Consider the following 24612-nt stretch of genomic DNA (forward strand, 5'->3'; position numbering starts at 1 on the left):
CTCGTAGTAGTTGTAGCCATGGTTCAAAACAGGCAGGAGTCTCTCATCGTTATCCTCAGTTCTGTTTATGAACAGGTGGAAACCAAAACGTCCTCTTGCTCGGTCGTTCTTCCAGCGCATCATATTGTTGTCATCAAAATCCACACAGTTATTAGCAAACCAGTAAAGCAGCTTGAGGCCGTGTCTTGGAAAACGTCGACCAAATCCAATCTGCATCAGATCCCTCAATTCATTTAAAGTATTTGGTTCCGCCATAGCAGGATCTTCTAAAGGGGTTTATAAATAAAACATAAAAAAAGGTTTTTAACAGAAAATGTCAACAAATCCACTTTTAGTACAATGATATCCAGGAGTCTCTTGGATTAAGGCTCTGAGTTAACAGTGTAATTTTAAGGTATTGTTGTCAGAATCACTAATTGTTTTTGCTGCAATGTATCCTGTTAATTGTAAATCACATATTTTTCAATAATGCTGGGGCCAGTTGTACAGTTAGAGGGGCCAGTTACATTTAGACCTTATTGTTGTCATATCATTTTCTGCACTGCACTGCAGGCATTAACAGGCAAAATACCATGTTTATAATTATTCGACATGTATTTTTTACATTTGCATTACATATTCAGCATGAGTCACAGTAACTCCCTGTTTCCATTTGCTAGAATGTATGAATCAAATATTGAGGACTTGGGGTATGAACTACATCAGTTCAGAAGAATTTTAGAAAGGAAGATACAGAGTGGCATGCAGAAACCCTCCAGTGTAATAGAGCTGGCATTATTCATTGAACCTTATAAAGATGTTTTCTTTGAGCTTTTTAAACTATACAAGATAGCTGTTTTAATCCCTGTTAGTACTGCTTCTTGTGAACTGAGTTTTTCTGCACTAAATCTCAGGTCCACAATGTCAGATGACAGATTAAGCAATGTAGGTGTTCTAAGTATTGAGTCAAGGAGGGCAAAGGCCTTAAATCTAGATGAATTTGCTGATGTTTTTGCAAAAAAACACACAAATCGTAGAATACAGTTTTCTTTGAGAAACACATCACCTCTCTTCCCCTACTATTCCTTCACTCTCAGTCTTTCCAATGGACAACTCTTCCTGCTCTCTCTCTCTCTCTGCCGGCTCTCTGCTCTCTCTTGCTGGCTCTGTCTCACTGCCTACTTTATCTTTTCTTTGGAAGAACGACATGATGTCCTTCTTTCTCTTCATTTTGGTGAGAACTATAGAGCAAAAGCAACGGGGACCAAGAAGCTTAATTAATTTACTGAAAATAACTGACTTTCTAGGTAACTAACTATGTCTAAACATTTAATGTTACGACTCGTTTACTGAGTAAAAACACTCAGAACCATGAGTTTGTTGATCATATATTTCATCCCTTTTCAAATTAGCACAAACTAACAAACGGCCAGGTTGAGATTAGCTGATCTTATAGGGTTGCCACCCGTCCTGTGAAATACGGAATCGTCCCGTATTTACAGGCAAAATGACCCGTATTTTCCATAGGTCCACATTATACAGCATCCCATGCAAATCACCCCACCCGCATTGTGTGGAGACGCGTCCTATTCTGCCCCTGATTGGGTAATACTCGTTGCCATCGTTGGTTTGATTGGTTTGTTTTAGGGTTACGGGCCATGAATCACGGCCAATAAGAGTCAGAGGAGGGCGGGACGCCGCCTCGCCGGTTCTTTTGACAGAGTCAGAGTGACAGAAAATCCATATGAAACGATGGCATCTCCAGATAACCCCCGTGTCCAGCTCTGAAAGTTTCAGAGCTGAAACGAAAGCGGATGCAGAAGTACACAAGTGAGTGGGAGGAATCGAATACTTGGTTCATGATCTTCATGGAAGATCTTTTGCAAGTTATAATTACTAAGTTATGGATCTGTTAATTTAATAATAAGTTAATAAAATATGGTTTACATCTCACAAGTTCCACCAAAAGCTTATTTTTTGTGTTCTCAGTCACACTTTGTTGGCGTATATTTATTATTGTCATAGCTGTGTATTCAATATGACCACTGAAGTTGTGATAGTGAGAGTAACAAACGGCAAACGGCAAGACTAACAAACGGCCAGGTTGAGATTAGCTGATCTAACGTTACACATTTACATACACATTACTTCTGTAATGCATTTAATACAAATACAACATATTAACAACTTTACTCACCTCTATATTTCCTTCGTTGCTTGAAGTCTTCAACTATAATATTCGCGCAGAACTTCCAGCAACCTCTTATACTGTGTTCCTGTTCCGTACTCCTCCTACTCACGCTGCGCACTTGTGACGTCATTGCCGAGTCGCCAGACTTTTGTACTCGGCAGCGCTTTTTAAACGCGCTGTTCATGCTAGATTGTTGCCAGATGATCTCTCGTCACTACCTCGCGATCTGTGAGTCATTCCTGCCATCTTCTTTTTTGGACATTGGCCTGCGTTTGGGTTCTCCTCCCTAGCACTTCCCTCTGTTTGCTGATAGTTCCGCTTTAAGCCGTCCCTCTATAAAATGTGTGGGTTACATTTCTGTTTCGCGTTGACACTGTCTAATAACTGATGTAACCCCCCCCCCAACACACACACACACACACACACACACAAAGTACATTGCTGTAATACATTACACACTGCAACAAAAAAAAGGAAAATCGAAAAAAGTTATTAACTCCAGTTATTCCTGAAGTTGTTCTTCGTGAAGCCATGTAGGACTTCACAGGACTTATCCTGTCCCTGACTGTTAGAGAACCAGTTAGCGTCTGTTCAAGTTCATAACTGAATGTCTCTTTCCTAGTTTCCTTGGCTGTGCTGCTTGTTTTAGTGCAGTCTGTGCTGCTTTTTTTGTGCAGTCTGGGCTGTTTGCCACTGGCCCAGTTCTTCATAGAGCCCTTGTTTTTTTTTTTGCCATGTTTTTATGTATTTGGGTTTGTTTTGTATGGACCTAAATTAAAGGCCATATTCACCTGCATTCTTACAGCTGTGTTTGTCTGTGTTCCTGAGAAATATCAGAAAAGTTAACCTGGAATTCTGATCTATCATCTCATGTTCATCTTTGGATCTCTAATCCAAGTGTCTTCAGTGTAAAGCAAAAACAAAGGAATTGACCTTGCTGTGCCAATACTTTCAGAGGAGACTGTATGAGGAGACAGACTGTATAGAGGAGACTGTATGAAATTCAGAGCGTAATATGAACAAATTTATTGTGATTTTTTTTTTTACTGATTATGTGCAGGAAACAGATTTTGATCAGTCCTGAGAACGTCAGAGTGGACAAATTAGCTTCTCTCCACCTACCCCCCACCCCCACCTTGTGTTTGGTACAGTCCAATCAGACAGCAGAACACAATAGATATTAGGGGCAGATAATAGGGGCAGAAACCTCTGATACCAGACTTTAAAAAAGAGTAATGTAAGAAATAAAAAATGCGTAGTGTAAAAATAAGACGATGATGGTGAAGATCTTAATGAAGAACAAGAAGTTTATTCCAGCATAGCAGTGACAAAATACATGACGTACTTTGGGTTCATCGGAGTCAACAAGAACCCAGAGCAAATCCTGCTCAAGCATTATATACAGTTTCCCCTTTTGGTAATTTAAATGAAGTTCCGCTTTGAATGTGTGTTGAGTGTAAGAATTGAATGTCTCCCAAATGGCTGGGCTACACCTTGTTGTCTAGCTGATTGTCTTTAAATGTTAATCATGGTCACGTACACCTTGTCTTGGTATTGTTACAGTTGTTATCAACCAAGTGGTCACTTTAAATGGTAATCGTGGCCACATAGACCTTGGCTTGGTATTGTTATCAACCAAGTGGTCACTTTAAATGGTAATCGTGGCCACATAGACCTTGGCTTGGTATTGTTATCAACCAAGTGGTCACTTTAAATGGTAATCGCAGTCACGTAGACCCTTTGTTCGTGGTGATGCTTAATGTCCTGCTGCCGTTCCCATATTTATAATTGAATCAACTTTATACGTTTAGAGTCCTAAACGTATTACCTTATGATACTTAAACCTTTTTAGGAATGAGCTCTTTTAGATGTGTACCTTGGAGTGGAATTTGGGTGCAATTTCTGTAATTTCTTACAGTCCCCCCTTTGATGCTTTTGGCCCTGAAGCATCACATCACTTCCTTAATACAGATCACACCTCCCATTTTGGGCAGGTGCCCAGTGTCGGTGAAGCCCTGCCTTAGGTTGTTCCCCTTCGGCCCTCAGAGAATCTTACCCGTCATAGAAACTTCACCTCACGCACACTGGTTTTAGCTCCATTCCATAAGGCAAACTTATCACAGGTTTTCTTCTTAAAATTTGGTTCTATGTAAAATATTACTTGGGTTTGGAGCAGAGACATTCAGAAACCATCACAGCCAACGGGAACGTCTGAGATTGATCATTGAATTATCTGCAATCTGCCATTTCAGTATGGTACACATACAACATAACATCATGCATTGACAAAGAATGAGAAAGATGCATACACAAACTGCAGTTTTGAAAGTTACATCTCAAATCAGATCATAATATGCAATAACCAAATTATCATCATGCATTTGTATAGTCAAAACATTATCTTTTCCTAGAAGAACCTTGTTGAGCTTTGACAATATGGTCATCCTTTCTTTGCATTATGACATAATGACATTAACATATTCTATAATAACATATTATTATATATTTTGGTAACTCCAAATCAAATTCTGGTACATCTTCCTCAAAGACTAATTGTCTGCTGTATTCAATACATTGTCTGTAGAGTGAAATTAACATATGGAAAGTAATATTTTCCTATGAACCAAGCTGTCTCTGGAATTACACAAAGTAAAGTAACCTTAATCGGACCAAGTGTTATCATGTGGTTATCATTAACAAAGATAGAAAAGTGATCATGAGTTGTGGTGACATGTTTTCCTGTGTGAAACTATTACTCTTGTAAAATTATTGTGGACATGTGTTAGATTCATTCATTCATCTTCTACCGCTTATCTGAACTACCTCGGGTCACGGGGAGCCTGTGCCTATCTCAGGCGTCATAGGGCATCAAGGCAGGATACACCCTGGACGGAGTGCCAACCCATCACAGGGCACACACACACACACTTTCATTCACTCACACAATCACACACTAGGGACAATTTTCCAGAGATGCCAATCAACCTACCATGCATGTCTTTGGACCGGGGGAGGAAACCGGAGTACCCGGAGGAAACCCCCGAGACACGGGGAGAACATGCAAACTCCACACACACAAGGCGGAGGCGGGAATCGAACACCGACCCTGGAGGTGTGAGGCGAACGTGCTAACCACTAAGCCACCGTGCCCCCCTATGTGTTAGATTGATTTCACAATTATTCATAATTCACAATTGAATTCATAATTATTCATTGATTTCACACCTCATAATTAGTGTGGGGTGCCCCAGATAATGGTTGTTTTTCCAAGGCATCAAACTCGCAAATAAAACCAATGTAGTTTTGTCACAGCGTTCTATGTCCAATCCTCGCCATTCTCCTGATGGTAACTGTGTGATAAATCTAAAAGTCCTTAAAGTCCATTCTTTAATACATTCTTCTGTAATATTCCCAAATTGTCCATGCTTAGAATCCTTTCAAACAATCTTTCCAATCCTTACAAATCCTTGGGATTGTTTACTTGAAGATGTTCTCTGAGGTGGTGATGAACTGGTTGCAACAGCACTGTGATACCTTAGGAACGCTGTTGTCAAGAAGACCTCATACATTCCTGTTACACTATTCATCTGAGTCTGGAGGGTCATGCTGTAAGGTTCACCAAGACCGGAACATGGATCCATTGTAGATAAGCACTTTGGGACAACGTTGGGCACTCTTGTATCTTTAATGCTGTCACAAGAGCTGCCATCCTAGTCCATCTGCCACCCCCACATCTTTATTTCTTTTTGACCTGAAAAACACTTGAAAACATAATGAATTTATACCCCCCCCCCCCCTTTTTTTTAACCCAGCACACAAAAATATAAACGCCTATTTACATGGACCTTATGACTGCCATCAGATTTTTATGATATTAATGGATCTATGTGGAATGATCTCTTACCAGGTTGTTGGTTTTTAGTTTTGTGCCAGAGCTTATGATGTAAATCACTGCCTAGTCTCTCACAGTGAGCAGACCATGGGCCCTCATTTTGGTGATTCATTACCACAACGTCATCACTACTTTCAAATTTGTGATGGTGCACATTCTGACCAGAATGCATTTTGTTTTTCTGACTTTGCCAAATTTGTTGAGTGGCTTGGTGAAAAACAGCAGGCAACGAGTTACACAGATTTTTGAGCTCCTTTCTCAGTCTGTTTACTGTAGCCTGTAACTGGTTTAAATCTGTTTTTCGGCCTGTTCTCTTAAGGGAAAATTTGCATTCCCTTGAAATATGTCCGGGGGCACGGTGGCTTAGTGGTTAGCACGTTCGCCTCACACCTCCAGGGTCGGGGTTCGATTCCCGCCTCCACCTTGTGTGTGTGGAGTTTGCATGTTCTCCCCGTGCCTCGGGGGTTTCCTCCGGGTACTCCGGTTTCCTCCCCCGGTCCAAAGACATGCATGGTAGGTTGATTGGCATCTCTGGAAAATTGTCCCTAGTGTGTGATTGTGTGAGTGAATGAGTGTGTGTGTGTGCCCTGTGATGGGTTGGCACTCCGTCCAGGGTGTATCCTGCCTTGATGCCCGATGACGCCTGAGATAGGCACAGGCTCCCCGTGACCCGAGATAGTTCGGATAAGCGGTAGAAGATGAATGAATGAATGAATGAAATATGTCCCTCTTTGCCACATGAATAACACACCAGGGGGTTATCAGGGTTACGAGAGAGTAGTCTTTCCTTTCTATCTTCAGTAGTGTAGTTCTCATTTTTCCAGGAAACCTGGCTGGCTCTATTCTTATTGAGATTTTTAACACCTACTGCTGACACAGGATGGGATCTCTTTGCGTTAGCATTGTTGTTGAAAAACTGTGTCATTTTAGCAATGATGTCGTTATAACCAGAGAGATGGGTTACAAACATTGACACAGCAGAACGGGTGAGTGAATCACATTTATTAATCAAAGCAGATTTAAAACTGACATCATTCGGTGTTATGTCAGGATTGCCACTGAAAGTTTTAAATGTCTCCAATAATCGCTCTGAAAATGTCATGGGGTTGCTCCCCTTTCCTCATGTACACATCCGATATTTTATCCCAGTCAACTGACATTACACCTAGGACTTCAAGCAGTGCCTGTTTCCTCTCGAACTTATTGGCAGTTCTAGTTTTGACTTTCTGATTTAACGCTCCAGACAAAGTGTCAGGCAAACACACAGTTAACAACACACACGCATCATCATCTGTAAATCTGTAAATGTCAACATATAGCTCGAAAACCTTTAGAAAGTCTAATGGATCTTGTTTGGCAGGATCAAATTTACCAATACTTTTAATCACAGCTTCGAGCTCTTTGGGTGTAAACCCTCTGACCATAGTAGAGGTCACTGGTTCCTCCGCTCCTTCATTAGCACGCATAGTTGTAGTCAAGTGAACTGGAGCCATGGGGAACTTAACTGTACAGTCAGAGTATTGACTCCTGACTGAATGAGAATCTCTTTCTGAGTTCTCATCACTGTCTATTTCAGGAACCTGATTACTCCACATGCCACATACAGATGTCTTACTGATGCTAGTTTCGGTTGTGCTATTTTTTAACAGGAATTGACAAGCAGACTTTGCTTCCTCTAAATCTTTGAACAATGTTGTTACGAACTATGTTTGTGGGTTCGCTGTTTTGCTTGTTCTTGTTCTCTCTCTCTCTCTCTTTGCTCCACTATCTTTCTTTTCAGATCCTACCATTGGACATCTCCTGTCAATCTTCATTACCCTGTGTGACATCACCCGTCGATCCACCAATCAACCAGAATCAGAATCAGGATTAGAATCAGAAACAGAGACAGAAACAGAAGGAGAGAGAAGATGTGTGCTATTTTGTTAGAGGGCTCTTTTGTTGTTCATTCGGTTTTAGTATGTCAGACTGTTCATGTATCCCAATTTGTTAGTTTTTTTTGTGTATGTGACTTGCGGGTCACTTTGTGTACGTGACTTGAGGGTCACTTTGTGTATGTGACTTGAGGGTCACTTTGTGTACGTGACTTGCGGGTCACTTTGTGTACGTGACTTGAGGGTCACTTTGTGTATGTGACTTGCGGGTCACTTTGTGTACGTGACTTGAGGGTCACTTTGTGTACGTGACTTGCGGGTCACTTTGTGTACGTGACTTGAGGGTCACTTTGTGTACGTGACTTGAGGGTCACTTTGTGTACGTGACTTGAGGGTCACTTTGTGTACGTGACTTGCGGGTCACTCGTTCTGCATCTGGATGCCTGTGTTCTTCGCTTTGTGGATATAACTTTGTTTATTTTGGGGAAAACCGGATAGGTGAGTACGTCACGTGACATACATTGTGCAACACGTAGGTAAGCTTTTCTGTATTAGACACATTAGGTTAGGAGCGCGTGCCACCCTCTGTATCTTTTGTTTTTTTATAGGAAGTATAGGTTAGTTAGGGCGTCATCGACGCTGAAGATTTGTTTTTATTACTTTTCTTCGTAGTTCAGGTTAGAGGGTTATGTTCAAGCTAGCACAGTTTTGTTTTGCTAATTTCTTTGTTTTGGCACCGCTCATGGCTCTTTTCCCCTTTGTGTTTTTTGTTATCTTGTTTCTGTAGATATCATACATATTACCACTTTTGTCACCACCATTGGTATGATAATAGAGACAGGTTTTGCCCATTATTTGTTGTCCTTGTCGTTGATTGCCACATACACACCAGAAATCTAACTTTATAATCATTTCATATTGTTACATCCCAACCATACCCCTAAACACCATTTGGGGTCGTAACAAATGGGGGCTCGTCCGGGATAGTTTTTCCCGTGTTCAATATTTTTGGTGTGTGTTGGCGTCATCAGCATAGTTGTGGGGAGCCTATAGGCTAGTTTGTAGGTTTGCGCTTTACCGCTAGGGGTACTGGCATTAGTGTTGTGTTGTTGTTGTTTTTTTCTTGCTGTGTGCTGTGTGGGAATTAATAATCGAAACATGGCTTTGTTTGATTTACAGTCATTTATTAAAGCTCCCACCATAGAACAGCTAAATAAGTGCAGGAAGGATGACTTATTTGCAATTGCGGCACATTATGAAATCTCTGTTGCCAGACAAGCTCGTAAAGAAGAAGTTAAGCAGGTAATATTACAAGGTTTGACTGAGTTAAAAGTTTTGCTCCTAACTGGGGATGCTGATGATGAGGAGGCTAATTGGGAGACGCAATCTCTTGATGCCGGGGGACAGACATTGTTAAGGGATGTGCAGAACATCGGGGAGGAACGCGCTATAGCTAAGGCCGAGGAGGAGTCTGACGCCAAGCCCGGCTTACCACTCTCTGAACCGTCCTCTCCCGTCTCAACTGGGTCTAGAGAAGGTGTGCGACTGAAGTCCCACCTACCCCCGTTACAATTAGAAGCCCAAGTTCGGCACGCTGAGTTTGAGATGCGATTAGAAATACGCAGGATGGAGCTAGAGGTCGAGAAACAAATAAAGTTACGACAGCTCGAGCTGGAAGCGATGAAGATTGCTGCCAGCTCAGCTACACAACAGACTCCCGCTCCAGATCCAAATGTTTCCCCGGTGGTCGGATTATCCTCACCCACCTTTGATGTGAGCAAGCATATTGCTTTAGTACCTCACTTTAGGGAGACGGAGGTGGACTCTTATTTTAATGCGTTTGAGCGCATTGCGCTTTCCCTCCGTTGGCCAAAAGATGTTTGGTCTCTCTTGGTACAGTGTCGTCTGATGGGTAAAGCTCAGGAAATCTGCTCTACTCTGTCCTTAGAAGACAGCTTAATATATGACACACTGAAAGCTGCTATTCTACGTGCCTACGAGTTGGTGCCTGAAGCCTACAGACAAAGATTTAGAAATCATAAGAAAATGTCTAATCAGACTTTCATTGAGTTTGCTAGAGAGAAGGGCATTCTCTTTGACAAATGGTGTGTTGCTAGCAAGGTTACTGATTTTAATTCAGTGCGGGAATTAATTTTGCTGGAGGAATTTAAAAATTGTCTCCCGGAGCGAATAGTGGTTTACCTGAACGAACAGAAGGAAAACTCCCTCTCTCAAGCCGCAGTGTCGGCGGATGAATTTGTGTTAATTCACAAAAGCGAGTTTTCTTCTGCAGAGAATATTGTCGCCGATGCACTCTCCTGGGTGTAGAGGTAATATCTAATCACATTTGTTACTGTAAACCAAACAGTTGTTTGGTCTTAAGGGGAGGGGTGTTACGAACTATGTTTGTGGGTTCGCTGTTTTGCTTGTTCTTGTTCTCTCTCTCTCTCTCTCTTTGCTCCACTATCTTTCTTTTCAGATCCTACCATTGGACATCTCCTGTCAATCTTCATTACCCTGTGTGACATCACCCGTCGATCCACCAATCAACCAGAATCAGAATCAGGATTAGAATCAGAAACAGAGACAGAAACAGAAGGAGAGAGAAGATGTGTGCTATTTTGTTAGAGGGCTCTTTTGTTGTTCATTCGGTTTTAGTATGTCAGACTGTTCATGTATCCCAATTTGTTAGTTTTTTTTGTGTATGTGACTTGCGGGTCACTTTGTGTACGTGACTTGAGGGTCACTTTGTGTATGTGACTTGAGGGTCACTTTGTGTACGTGACTTGCGGGTCACTTTGTGTACGTGACTTGAGGGTCACTTTGTGTATGTGACTTGCGGGTCACTTTGTGTACGTGACTTGAGGGTCACTTTGTGTATGTGACTTGCGGGTCACTTTGTGTACGTGACTTGAGGGTCACTTTGTGTACGTGACTTGAGGGTCACTTTGTGTACGTGACTTGAGGGTCACTTTGTGTACGTGACTTGAGGGTCACTTTGTGTACGTGACTTGCGGGTCACTCGTTCTGCATCTGGATGCCTGTGTTCTTCGCTTTGTGGATATAACTTTGTTTATTTTGGGGAAAACCGGATAGGTGAGTACGTCACGTGACATACATTGTGCAACACGTAGGTAAGCTTTTCTGTATTAGACACATTAGGTTAGGAGCGCGTGCCACCCTCTGTATCTTTTGTTTTTTTATAGGAAGTATAGGTTAGTTAGGGCGTCATCGACGCTGAAGATTTGTTTTTATTACTTTTCTTCGTAGTTCAGGTTAGAGGGTTATGTTCAAGCTAGCACAGTTTTGTTTTGCTAATTTCTTTGTTTTGGCACCGCTCATGGCTCTTTTCCCCTTTGTGTTTTTTGTTATCTTGTTTCTGTAGATATCATACATATTACCACTTTTGTCACCACCATTGGTATGATAATAGAGACAGGTTTTGCCCATTATTTGTTGTCCTTGTCGTTGATTGCCACATACACACCAGAAATCTAACTTTATAATCATTTCATATTGTTACATCCCAACCATACCCCTAAACACCATTTGGGGTCGTAACAAATGTTTCCACAGATGAACTAAGCATGCTGTTGTTAGTTTTAAGGCGTGCAATTTCATTCTGCATCCTAATCTTTTCTTCTTTCCAGAGTATTGCATTGCATTGGCAATCTGTCCTTGTGATTGCATTGGCAATCTGTCCTTTTTTGTTCTTGGGCATTTTAGGGTCATTTTCAAACTTAGAAATAGCCCACTCATACAGTTTATCAACAATGTTCTCTATTCCATCAAACATTCCCTGAGAACCGTGTTTAGCGATGTACTTAACAATCAGCTGTTCCATTTTTACAAACTCACAGCTTTCCTTAAATCTTAGTCTTACAACTATACACAATTTCTGTGACTACAGGTTGTCTAGTTAACTGTTAGTCGGACACAAATGAACAAAACAGCCACAATACTTCGGGCTTTTGAACTCAAAAAGTCTCACTGCTTCGGACACAGGCACACTCCGTCTGGCCTTGAGTTCAACTATAGTAACACTTCACAACTCACACACACTCACCAACAGTAACACTCACAAACAATAACCCTCACAAACACTTTCAGTCGCAAACAGTAACACTCACAAACTCACAAACAGTTTAAAATGTAACACAGTCACAGTACGTCGGACAAAACCACAGTACGTCGGGTTTTATTTGTTATATTTTAAAACAGTCTTCTTAGCCACAGCACTTTTGGACTTAAAACGTTAGTTTAACACTGTCACAGTACGTCGGACAAAACCACAGTACGTCGGGTTTCTTTGCGTTAAAACCTAACCGTTTATTTAACCACAGTACATGGACTTAAAACGTAAGATTAAAACACTGTTACAGTCTGAGAGACAACACCACACTACCTCGGGTTATTGCTTTAAACTCTACAGAGCCGCAGTGCGTCGGGCTCTTTACACTATCACTGTTTCACTTACTTTAGAAACACTTTTAGCTATAATTCAACTGCCACACTGCGTCGGGCTGATCCAGTTACTTTAGAATCTTAACAGAATTATAACAAACACAACAAGTTTCAGTTCCTTTAGAAACCTATCAGCTTAAGCACTTTGCTTCAGTTACTTTAGAAACAACGATTCACACACAACTCTGTCACCACACTGCGTTGGGTTAATTCAGTTCCGTTAGAATCTTAAACAGAAATGTACAGAATAGGCTTAACAATAATAATAACTCCTCCTGCTTATGATCAGTAAACTCTACTCTATGTTCTATTCTACACTAAAACATTTCTTTTCTAGGTTTTTTTAAACGAGGGGGTTCCCTGAATCAAAAACAGCGTAAAAGAAGAAAATACCGCTTTTCTTACCTTTCCCCACTTTTTTTTTTTTTTTTTTTGGAATCCTCGCTGGGTGGCTCGCCAATGTAAGAAATAAAAAATGCGTAGTGTAAAAATAAGACGATGATGGTGAAGATCTTAATGAAGAACAAGAAGTTTATTCCAGCATAGCACTGACAAAATACATGACGTACTTTGGGTTCATCGGAGTCAACAAGAACCCAGAGCAAATCCTGCTCAAGCATTATATACAGCAGAGGTATTCAACTAAAATTGAAAGAGGTCCAGTAAGAGAAAATTTCTTGAAGCGAAGGTCCGGAAGATCATAATGTCTCACTAGTTAGTGTGATATATATTTAAGTAGCCTAGTAGTTGTATCAACATCTGCAAGTAATCAATACCTGACTGTCAAATCAAATAAATTCAGTACTGAACATATGTATGATTGTAGATATGTATAACGTTCTCTCATTAAATAAATAAAAGTAGGGCTACATTTCAAAATAAGAGAAAATAAATAAAATGTGAATATTGTGTATATTTAAATAAAGTGCTTAACTTTTCCTTTTATATCTCAGTGAGAGAACTGAGCTCTAGTTTGGCAGGATGTTAAACCTGGGCTTGAATGGAGTCAGGGCCGCTCTCATACACATGTGGAGGTGCTCATTAGTGACCCTGGAACTATATTTAGTTTTGATTATGTTCATTGTAGAGAAAGCTGCCTTGCAGTTGTTTGTGAAGCCAAACATGGTCAGGATGTATAAGGCTACTTCACTCAGACCTGGGAAAGTTGTCTCAGGGACACTGTCTTCAGATTTGAGTGGATATGTTTGTTCAAAACCTTTATGTTTTGTCTCATAATGGTGTTTCACATTGTCACTTTTAATAAGTGTCACGGTTTCTGTACATATGAGACACACTGGTTTAGTGTGAAGTGGGAACATAAATGAGTCTGTTCTGGATTAAATGCTCTATTTTCGCTGTCCACTTTTCTTTTTTTGGAGAGCGGCATTTGTTCTTTATTCTCCCTTTCTCCATATCACTCGTCTGTTTCTCTCCCTTTCTCCGTCTCACTCGTCTGTTTCTCTCCCTTTCTCCGTCTCACTCGTCTGTTTCTCTCCCTTTCTCCGTCTCACTCGTCTGTTTCTCTCCCTTTCTCCGTCTCACTCGTCTGTTTCTCTCCCTTTCTCCGTCTCACTCGTCTGTTTCTCTCCCTTTCTCCGTCACACTCGTCTGTTTCTCTCCCTTTCTCCGTCTCACTCGTCTGTTTCTCTCCCTTTCTCCGTCTCACTCGTCTGTTTCTCTCCCTTTCTCCGTCTCACTCGTCTGTTTCTCTCCCTTTCTCCGTCTCACTCGTCTGTTTCTCTCCCTTTGTTTTCTACATGTATCGCTATCTTTCTTTCACGTGTAACTTTACTCTAATTCTCTCTCATCTGTCTTGCACTGTTGAGTCGCAGTGTTTACTTCAGGAATGCACAGACTTGATTGGCTGAGTGGTGTCACGTGGGATGGCTTAACTCGCATGCAATTGGTCTGTGCGTTTCCACTACCTTTACTGTAAAGACTGCAAAAGCTGCGCCTGTTAAAATAGAAGCGCCCCGTCAAGTTTTAAATCATAACCTTTTGTTTTGTTTTGTTTCGTTTTGGCCATAGGTCCGGGTCCGGATTGGACAGCTTCTGGGTCCGGACCCGGACCGCGGTCCGCCTGTTAGTGACCTCTGATATACAGTTTCCCCTTTTGGTAATTTAAATGAAGTTCCGCTTTGAATGTGTGTTGAGTGTAAGAATTGAATGTCTCCCAAATGGCTGGGCTACACCTTGTTGTCTAGCTGATTGTCTTTAAATGTTAATCATGGTCACGTACACCTTGTCTTGGTATTGTTACAGTTGTTATCAACCAAGTGGTCACTTTAAATGGTAATCATGGCCACATAGACCTTGTCTTGGTATTGTTATCAACCAAGTGGTCACTTTAAATGGTAATCATGGCCACATAGACCTTGGCTTGGTATTGTTATCAACCAAGTGGTCACTTTAAATGGTAATCGTGGCCACATAGACCTTGGCTTGGTATTGTTATCAACCAAGTGGTCACTTTAAATGGTAATCGTGGCCACATAGACCTTGGCTTGGTATTGTTATCAACCAAGTGGTCACTTTAAATGGTAATCGTGGCCACATAGACCTTGGCTTGGTATTGTTATCAACCAAGTGGTCACTTTAAATGGTAATCGTGGCCACATAGACCTTGGCTTGGTATTGTTATCAACCAAGTGGTCACTTTAAATGGTAATCGCAGTCACGTAGACCCTTTGTTCGTGGTGATGCTTAATGTCCTGCTGCCGTTCCCATATTTATAATTGAATCAACTTTATACGTTTAGAGTCCTAAACGTATTACCTTATGATACTTAAACCTTTTTAGGAATGAGCTCTTTTAGATGTGTACCTTGGAGTGGAATTTGGGTGCAATTTCTGTAATTTCTTACAGTATAATGCTTAGAAAAGCATATTTTCTCTTTATTTAACAAATATAAAAAGTACAATGAAACTGCTCAAAATATCACTCATGATGCAGCATGGGTTATGTCATATTAGGTTATTTATTCATCTATTATTATATTTTAACATGGTCTTACTCATTTACATTTACATTTACATCATTTGGCAGACGCCCTTATCCAGAGCGACGTACATAAGTGCTTAAATCTCTAACATTGAATACATTAATGCTGGCTCACTAAGTTACATACTTAAGATACCATGAGTTTAAAACATTTGTTCAAAGTTACAATAAAAAAGTGTCAAAGGTGTTTTTTTTTTGTTTTTTTTATAAATGCGAAAGATGTGCTAGTTGAAGTGTTTCCTGAATAAGTAGGTCTTCAACCGCCGCTTGAAAATAGCCAGTGACTCAGCTGTCCGGACCCCTAGGGGAAGTTCCACCACCTTGGTGCCAGTACAGAGAAGAGTCTTGTAGTATACTTGCCTCTTACCCTGAGAGATGGTGGGACCAGTCGAGCAGTGCTGGTAGATCGGAGGGTGCGGGGTGCAGTGCGAGGAGTGATGAGGGCTTTGAGGTAAGAGGGAGCTGGTCCATTTTTGGCTTTGTAGGTCAGCATCAGTGTTTTGAATCTGATGCGTGAAGCTACCGGAAGCCAGTGGAGGGGGATCGCAGCAGCGGGGTGGTATGCGAAAACTTTGGCAGGTTGAAAACAAGCCAGGCAGCTGCATTTTGGATCATTTGCAGAGAACGGATTGCGTTCATAGGTAGACCTGCCAGCAGTGCATTGCAGTAATCCAGTCTAGAAATGACAAGGGACTGAACAAGTACCTGAGCAGCCTGTGTGGACAAAAATGGCCGAATCCTTCTAATGTTGTAGAGAAGAAACCGACATGAGCGAGTCACATTAGCAACATGAGAGGAAAAGGACAGTTGATTGTCCATGGTTACCCCAAGGTTGCGAGCTGTGGCTGAAGGGGAGATCAGATCGTTGTGCAAGGATATAGCAAGATCATGACCTGGGGATGAATCACCTGGGATGAAGAGCAGCTAAGTTTTGCTAGGATTAAGCTTTAACTGATGAGCAGTCATCCATGATGAAATTTCTCCCAGACGTGCAGAGATCCGGTCAGAAGCTGTGGCATCTGCGGGTGGGAAAGAGAAGATAAGTTGTGTATCATCAGCATAGCAGTGGTAAGAGAACCCATGAGAGGAAATAACTTCACCAAGAGAGTGAGTATACAGGGAGAAAAGAAGAGGACCAAGTACTGAGCCTTGTGGGACGCCAGTGGAGAGTCTGCGTGGAGCAGATGTCACTCCCCTCCATGTTACCTGATATGAGCGTCCTTCCAGGTAGGAAGCGAACCATTCCCAAACTGATCCGCAAATCCCAAGACTCCTGAGGGTGGCTAAGAGAGTCTTATGGTTGACCGTATCAAACGCTGCTGAAAGGTCAAGGAGGATAAGGACGGATGAGAGTTTGGCTGATCTAGCAGCATGTAGTTTCTCAGAGACATCTAAAAGGGCTGTCTCTGTGGAATGAGCTGCTTTAAAGCCAGACTGGTTGGGGTCTTGGAGGTTGTTCTGTGAGAAATAGACAGACAGTTGATTAAAGACAATGCGTTCAAGAATTTTTGAAAGAAACGAGAGAAGTGATACCGGTCTGTAGTTACTGATGTCTGATGGATCCAGAGCAGGTTTCTTCAGGATGGGAATAACCCTTGCTCTCTTGAAAGTAGTTGGTACCTGACCAGATGCTATGGATCTATTGGCGATAGTGGTAATGAAGGGCAGAAGGTCTTGCGAGATGGTCTGGAGCATAGTGGAGGGAGTGGATCCAATGGATCCAATCCAAGTCAAAAGACTCAAAAATGGATTTTATATGAATTTTTTTCTACAGATATGTCTGTGCGTTTTTGTTTTTTTGCCCCAAATAAACCTTGTAAACAAGAGTTTCAAAGGCCTATAACCTTTTAACCCCTTTGACTAGAACACTAGGCAGTAGTATCTGCTCAAAAAAAAAATCAGGAATTCTGTGTGTGCTCTAGGATTGCACAATACAGCTCGAGAATTGCGTCATGACTGTTTTCACAGTGCTCTAGCTGCGCCCCCCCCCCCAAACTTAGTTTGACAAGACCTAGGTTTTATTATAGATTGTGTGTGTGTGTGTGTGTGTGTGTGTGTGTGTGTGTGTGTGGAGGGGGGGTTGTTTGTGTGTGTGTCGTTGTTTGTGTGTGTGTGTGTGTGTGTGTTTGTAAAAGAGCTGTTACCATAGAAACAATACTTTATTTGAACAAGCATGTTAAAACAAACCTGTCGTTCATTTTACAGGCTTTGAAAAAAATTTCACAGGCTTCGCACTTCTATTGACCAATTATGTTTAAGAATTCAACCACACTGTAAATCATTGTGTTGTTTTATTCAGTTTGTGCGAGTCTGTGAACACTGTAGCTGTGAACTCTGAGTCTTGTTTCAGGCTACAGAAGTGAAATCTGATGTACATTTCTGTTGTTGTAGACCATCCAACTTAAGCTTCTCCATGTTGTGAGATGCTTTTCTGATCACCACGGATGTAATGAGTGATTATTGGAGTTACCATAACCTTCATGCTAGCTGGAACTATGCTGACTTCTCTCATCAACAAGGCATTTCCTCTCGTCATTATTTTTCCTCTAAAATAAACTGTTTTGTGAAAAAATCGCAGGAGATCAAACCAGATAAAATAATTTAAAACCATATAACCAAATAAAACCGGTTGCTCAGGTCAGATGATTAAACTGACTGCTGATCAAAGTCGACAAAGCAATGTGTGTTCCTTATAGACAAAAAAAGCCACAAGAATTTCAGTAAGGTGTTTTGAGTTTCTGCTGCTTCACTGAATCATATTCATTACTCATGAAAAAGAAACTGATTCATCCTGTGTACTGACTGAGTGAGTCTGATTCCATATCCACTAAATCAAAGTTATCTTGACTGACGTGATTAGACCATTTTTGCATTATATATTTATAATATATTTTTTTTTGCATTTTTTATATCAATGTTTAAAAACTGTTCTGTAATATTTTAGACCTTAAATATAGAGTGTGTGTGTGTGTGTGTGTGTGTGTGTGTCTGTGTGTGTGTGAGTGTGTGTGTGTGTGTGTGTGTGTGAGTGTGTGTGTGTGAATGAATGAGTGTGTGAGTGTGTGTGTGTGTGTGTGTGTGTGAGTGTGTGTGAGTGTGTGTGTGTGAGTGTGAGTGTGAGTGTGAGTGTGTGTGAGTGTGAGTGTGAGTGTGAGTGTGTGTGTGTGTGTGTGTGTGTGTGAGTGTGTGTGTGTGTGTGTATTGTATTGATAATGAATACTTAATAATTAATAATAATTAACCCTTTATAACTGTCTTTTTATTCCATAAGCTGAATAGAAAACTTACCAACTTATTTCAGTCAGAATAAACGAATGATGTTGGTGTGTTATAGGGTTAGAAAAGACGCTGTTAGTTTTCTGTATGTAAAGGATTGTGGTTGTGTTTATCTGCTGGTACAGAGATACTGAAAATCTGTAAATACTTGTGTAATAAATAAATAATAAAAAAAAACCATACAGGGGACACGGTGGCTTAGTGGTTAGCACGTTCGCCTCACACCTCCAGGGTTGGGGGTTCGATTCCCACCTCCACCTTGTGTGTGTGGAGTTTGCATGTTCTCCCCGTGCCTCGGGGGTTTCCTCCGGGTACTCCGGTTTCCTCCCCCGGTCCAAAGACATGCATGGTAGGTTGATTGGCATCTCTGGAAAATTGTCCATCGTGTGTGATTGCGTGAGTGAATGAGAGTGTGTGTGTGTGTGCCCTGCGATGGGTTGGCACTTCCTCCAGGGTGTATCCTGCCTTGATGCCTGATGACGCCTGAGATAGGCACAGGCTCCCCGTGACCCGAGGTAGTTCGGATAAGCGGTAGAAGATGAGTGAATGTTTTTAAATCAGTTTATTATAAGGATTAGATTAAAGGTAATGTCCTTCATATAAGTCCCTGTGAACATCCTGATATAAACCTGAGATTTGTTAACAAAAATGAATCATGGTATTAATAATGGTAACTTCTGACCAATCACAGTCCAGAATTAAACAGCGCTGTGGTACAAGTAACACATTTTATAGCAGTGGCAGATGATAAGAGGAAGGTCTTTATGAAAGCAGGGACAAAAATGTTATACATAAAAAATAATTTTATAATTGATACAAAAAAATAGTGCGGTGATACGAGAAGGCTTGAAACATCAGTCATTGCATCGATAGCTAGTTTCTACACTGCGTACATCAGCAGTGTTGTAATGCAGCTCACAGTTGCGATTATTTCCAGAGATTTAAATAACACAAATAAATTAGCTGTTGTAGAATTTTTTAGAACCGACAGAAATCATGTGGTTTAAATTCATGTAAAGTTTGTGTAACGATGCGTCACCTACACACTCGTGTCTAAAGTATGACGCATCTGCAGCACTTTGTGGTTTCATTATCATCCCAAAAACTGTTGATTTCTTCTTCCACAGAACTTTGAACCGTGCTCACTTGTGGTCTTGAAACCCCAGTTTTCTGACCGCAGTCCAGTCCTGGTCTTGAATACCCAGCTTTTGAGAGAAATTCCTCAAAGGTCATCTCCCTGATAATCATCAAGAGCTCCTTGCTGATAAAAAAGGTGGCTTCTTTGTCGAAATCTGTCCGATCACTGTGTTCGGTCACATAGACACTTTCGATGAACTGATCATCCACACACACTATGATACGGTCCATGTTGTTACCATTTTTAAAGCCACCGTAATCTTCCCGGACGTAATCAGGCAGCTCGTCTGCTCCTTCGCTGTTCAGGTTGCCTACCACGTAGTATCTCAGGTTGGCTTCAGGCAGGAGTTTAACGCCGTTTTTGTCGCGTCGGTTATTAAATCGATGAAAGCCATAAAAATAATTTTTTGGACTGTACTTGCAGCACATCTTATTGTTGTTGTTAAAAAACATAAAGTCGTTCGCAAACCAGTACAGCAGCTTGAGGCCGTGTCTCGGATACGGTCGACCAAATCTCGAGTTTTTGAGATCGGTCAGTTCTTTTAGCATCCGTGGGTTGGTCATGGTCAATTTGTAGGTGAGTCTATAAATAAAAGGTTGAATATTCTTGTAAGAAACCGATCACTATTGAGGATCATCTGAACAAATGAGATTTTTAAACATTACATTTACAGCTTTTGGCAGACATCTTTATCCAGAGTGAATTAAATGTTTCTTATTCATACAACTGAGCAATTTTGGGTTAAGGGCCTTGCTCAGGGGCCCAGCAGGTAGTAGCTTGGTGGTGCTGGGACTCAAACACACAACCTTCTCATTAAATCATTCTCTTCTTATTAACTGCAGCGAGGAGCAGTATTAAGTCCAACGCCACTCTGTTAGGAGTGTTACAGTTGTTCGGGTTCTAAGCTTATCATGTTTTTGTTATGTTTTATATATCAGGTTGTGTTTGTCCCGTGTTTAGTGTAAGTCTCCTTGTAGTTTACTTGTTAAGTAAAGCCGTGTTTCACTCGATCCTGCATTTGGCTCTGATTCTCTGCACGCGGGTCATCGTGATTATCGTAGAAATACGGGTTCGATCCCGCACGTTAAACACTCTCAGATAGTTAGCTGTCGTGGCTGCTAATAAAACCTACAAAAGATCTAGCAAGATCCACAAAAAACATAAACAATCTTTCAGGGTTAATTAATTAATCTAGACATTATTCAGAGACTTTGTATGTGTGTGTGTGTGTGTGTATGTGTGTGTGTGTGTGTGTGTGTTTGTGTGCGTGCGTGTGTGTGTGTGTGTGTGTGTGTGTGCGTGCGTGTGCGTGCGTGTGCGTATGTGTGTGCGTGTGTCTGTGTGTGTCTGTGTGTGTCTGTGTGTGTCTGTGTGCGTGTGTGTGCGTGTGCGTGTGTGTGTGTGTGTGTGTGTGCGTGTGTGTGCGTGTGTGTGTGTGTGTGCGCGTGTGTGCGCGTGTGTGCGCGTGTGTGTGAGTGTGTGTGTGTGTGTGTGTGTGTGCGGGTGGGTGTGTTGCACTACCTTTGAAGAAATATGTATATTGATATAAGAAAGTATATTACACTGTATATTATTACATGGTTTGTACAGTGTATATCTACATGCTATTTTATTTTATTAATAACAATTATATTTAATTATAATACAATAGTTAATTCTAAAACAATTATATTATCTAATCTGTGTTTGATATAAATATTAATAAATATTATAAATAATGATATTATTAAATATCTAATTATATAATTAAATGGTTTGATTTCATTTTATTTGCTTTTTTTAATACAAGCCTTTATTTATTTGTCAATTGAGTAATCCTGCCGTCCCGTATCTCGCTTCATGACCTTCACTCGCGTCGCTGATATCGTTTTCTCTCGCCATTTTCTCTGCTCAGGAAACAGAAACTGATTTTTCCTGATACAGATGGTGTGTCTCAGTAAACTTTTGTCCAAACTCAAAGGTTTTACACAACAACACACGGCCTTGAAGCTGTCTATTGCTTGTATATGATAAAAAATAAATCATGTTTTATAGATTTGTTTAACAATCGTCGTTTTCTTCCACCACCAGCAGAGCAATATGACAATACTGATACTGTATGAAGGCAAAAAAATATATTTAATAAATAATATAAGTAAAAACCGTTCATTTGTTGTTGGAACATCAAAATTATTCCCTTTATACTTACTGATTTTAAGGAATGGAAGATTGATTTCTTCAGAACAACAAAACTCTTGTGGTCCGAGGTCCAGGACATATCACTGAGTTCCGTATTTACAGGAAGTGGAGTTAAAGTTCAGGAGAACAGAAGTTGCAATAAAGTGAATAATAAAAACCTGTAGCTGATGATCGGTTTATGTTTCTTATCTGTTAATATGGCTAGAAATACATTTTAATAAAGGTCTTCCCTGTGCTTTAGAACACATCCTGGAGTGTGACACTGTATGTATGAAAATGATTTGTATTGTTTGCATAAAAAAAAAATTTACATTTACAGCATTTGTTAGACTCGCTTATCCAGAGCGACATTTATTTATTTTTAAATGTGAAAAAAAGTGATAACTGCAAATCGAACCTTTAGGCATAAAATATTAGGTTTCCTTGTTATTTGAATTGTAATTATTATTTTTTTCATAATTTTTTTTTCATTTACATTGAAATATTCAGGGGGGCACGGTGGCTTAGTGGTTAGCACGTTCGCCTCACAGCTCCAGGGTCGGGGTCCGATTCCCGCCTCCACCTTGTGTGTGTGGAGTTTGCATGTTCTCCCCGTGCCTTGGGGGTTTCCTCCGGGTACTCCGGTTTCCTCCCCCGGTCCAAAGACATGCATGGTAGGTTGATTGGCATCTCTGGAAAATTGTCCGTAGTGTGTGATTGCGTGAGTGAATGAGAGTGTGTGTGTGTCCTGTGATGGGTTGGCACTCCGTCCATGAATGAATTATTCCAAATATCTTTGGAACGAGCTAACGTTAAAGAAATCAACCATAAAATAGAAACAATAACAAAATGAACAAGTTACAGTTACAGAGGCTGAAGCTGCACTTTGTTTTAGAACCTACAGAAGCATCAGAGTCGAAAGTATGATATATGAGAAGCATCTGCAGCTGTGTGTGTGTGTGTGTGTGTGTGTGTGTGTGTGTGTGTGTGTATACACTTATGCATCAGCTGTACTCATGATGGATTATTCATGGTCTTGTCTTCCTCAAACCTTTGATCAGAGCTCACTTGATCTCTCTCAGGTGCGAACACGCTGCATCTTGTTTACACAAACATCCCCGGCCCCACACTGGTCAGAGCTGTTTTCTGTATTGCCTTGTAGTGTTTTGAACTGTCTGTTTGCACTTTCTTTTGTCCCGCACTGTTTGCACTAGGTTGCAAACGATGCACTTTATGTTGCTAGGACACCTCACTTTGCTCTGTATTGTTTTATGTAGCTTTATGTTGTCATGTAGCATTACGGTCCTGGAGAAACGCCGTTTCATTTCACTATGTACTGCGTCAGCTATATAAGGTTGAAATGACAATAAAAGCTTCTTGACTTGACTTTTGGTGGCTCCAGTACTAAAGCTATCTAAGGTCAGACACCTGATATCTCTATTGAGGTTGTAGGTGATTGTCGAAATCTGATCATGTGCTCAGTTACAGTGCCTTGCAAAAATAATTATACCCACTGAACTTTTCCACATCGTGTCACGTTACAACCACAAACAAAAGTGTATTTAATTGGGATTTTATTTGATAGAACAACACAAAGTGGCACATAATTCTGAAGTAGAAGGAAAATGATAAATGGTGTCCAAAATGTTTTACAAATAAATATCTGAAAAGTGTGGAGTTTATTTGTATTACTCTGATACCCCTAACTAAAATCCAAGGGAACTAATTGCCTTCAGAAGTCACCTAATTATACCATGAATAGAGTCTAAATAGAGTCCAGCTGTGTGTAATGTGATCTCAGTATAAATACAGCTCTTCTGTGCCACTTTGTGTTGGTCTACAAAATAAAATCCCAATAAAATACACTTTTTTTGTTTGTGGTTATAAAGTTTAGTGGGTATGAAGCACACTGAGTTGAATGAAACTGAATTTGCTGTGCAAAATCTTGACTATTTTGAATGTTAGCTATTTCGAATTGTGTGTTGAAATAAACTTTCATTCAGTTTGATTGATTGATTGATTGATTGATTAACTGTTTTTGAATGTATTTATTCACTTATATCAGAGTGTAAGGGTGGATCTCTAGAGCATGTCGGTTTTCCAGTTCTCTTTCTCTCACTCTCACTCTGACTCTCTCTCACACACACACACACACACACACACACACACACCACACACAGAAAGCACATGTTCCCTTCTCAAGAAAAAGAAACTGATCCTTCCTGAGACTGCCTTAAGATTTTGTCCAAATTCTTCCTGTGTTCTGAGTTTGGTATCACCTTATATGAACAGCATGATGATGATGATGATGATGATAAAGAACTGGAATCCTACTCAAATGTTTTTCACACTCGGCCTTCAAGTTCTTTCTCTAGTCTGAAAAAATGTACTGTAAGGCTGATTGGCATTTCTAATGTGTGTGTGCGTGTGTGTGTCTGTGTGAGTGTATGTGTGTGTGTGAGTGTGTGTGTGTGTGTGTGAGTGTGTGTGTGTGTATGTGTGTGTGTCTGTGTGAGTGTGTGTATGTGTGTGTGAGTGTGTGTATGTGTGTGTGTGAGTGTGTGTGTGTGTGTCTGTGTGAGTGTATGTATGTGAGTGTGTGTGAGTGTGTGTGTGTGTCTGTGTGAGTGTGTGTATGTGA

At 40.7% G+C, this 24612-nt stretch overlaps 3 protein-coding genes across 3 annotated transcripts in view; 1 reads left to right on the top strand and 2 right to left on the bottom strand.

Annotated features, from left to right (window-relative positions):
- LOC132846751 (uncharacterized) overlaps positions 1-2422 on the bottom strand; it is a 3006-nt gene extending 584 nt beyond the window's left edge. Inside the window, exons 1-2 of the mRNA XM_060871468.1 lie at positions 2177-2422; positions 1-266 (exon numbers count right to left, since the gene is read on the bottom strand). The exon at positions 1-266 is cut by the window's left edge and continues 584 nt beyond it. Coding sequence (XP_060727451.1) covers positions 1-266; positions 2177-2354 — 444 coding nt within the window. The 5' untranslated portion in view covers positions 2355-2422. The remainder of the gene's footprint in view (positions 267-2176) is intronic.
- The window catches only part of wdr17 (WD repeat domain 17), a 139234-nt gene that overhangs the window by 98696 nt on the left and 15926 nt on the right, over positions 1-24612 (top strand). The gene's annotated exons all lie outside the window — the stretch shown is intronic.
- Positions 19253-22128, bottom strand: LOC132846752 (uncharacterized). Its single transcript, XM_060871469.1, has 2 exons — positions 22003-22128; positions 19253-20396 (listed from the first exon to the last, which is right to left on the bottom strand). The coding sequence occupies exon 2, from the start codon at positions 20375-20377 to the stop codon at positions 19730-19732; it is 648 nt and encodes a 215-aa protein (XP_060727452.1). The 5' UTR covers positions 20378-20396; positions 22003-22128; the 3' UTR covers positions 19253-19729.

Source organism: Tachysurus vachellii, chromosome 6, assembly GCF_030014155.1.
Source record: "Tachysurus vachellii isolate PV-2020 chromosome 6, HZAU_Pvac_v1, whole genome shotgun sequence".
NCBI classification, from domain to species: Eukaryota; Metazoa; Chordata; class Actinopteri; order Siluriformes; family Bagridae; genus Tachysurus; species Tachysurus vachellii.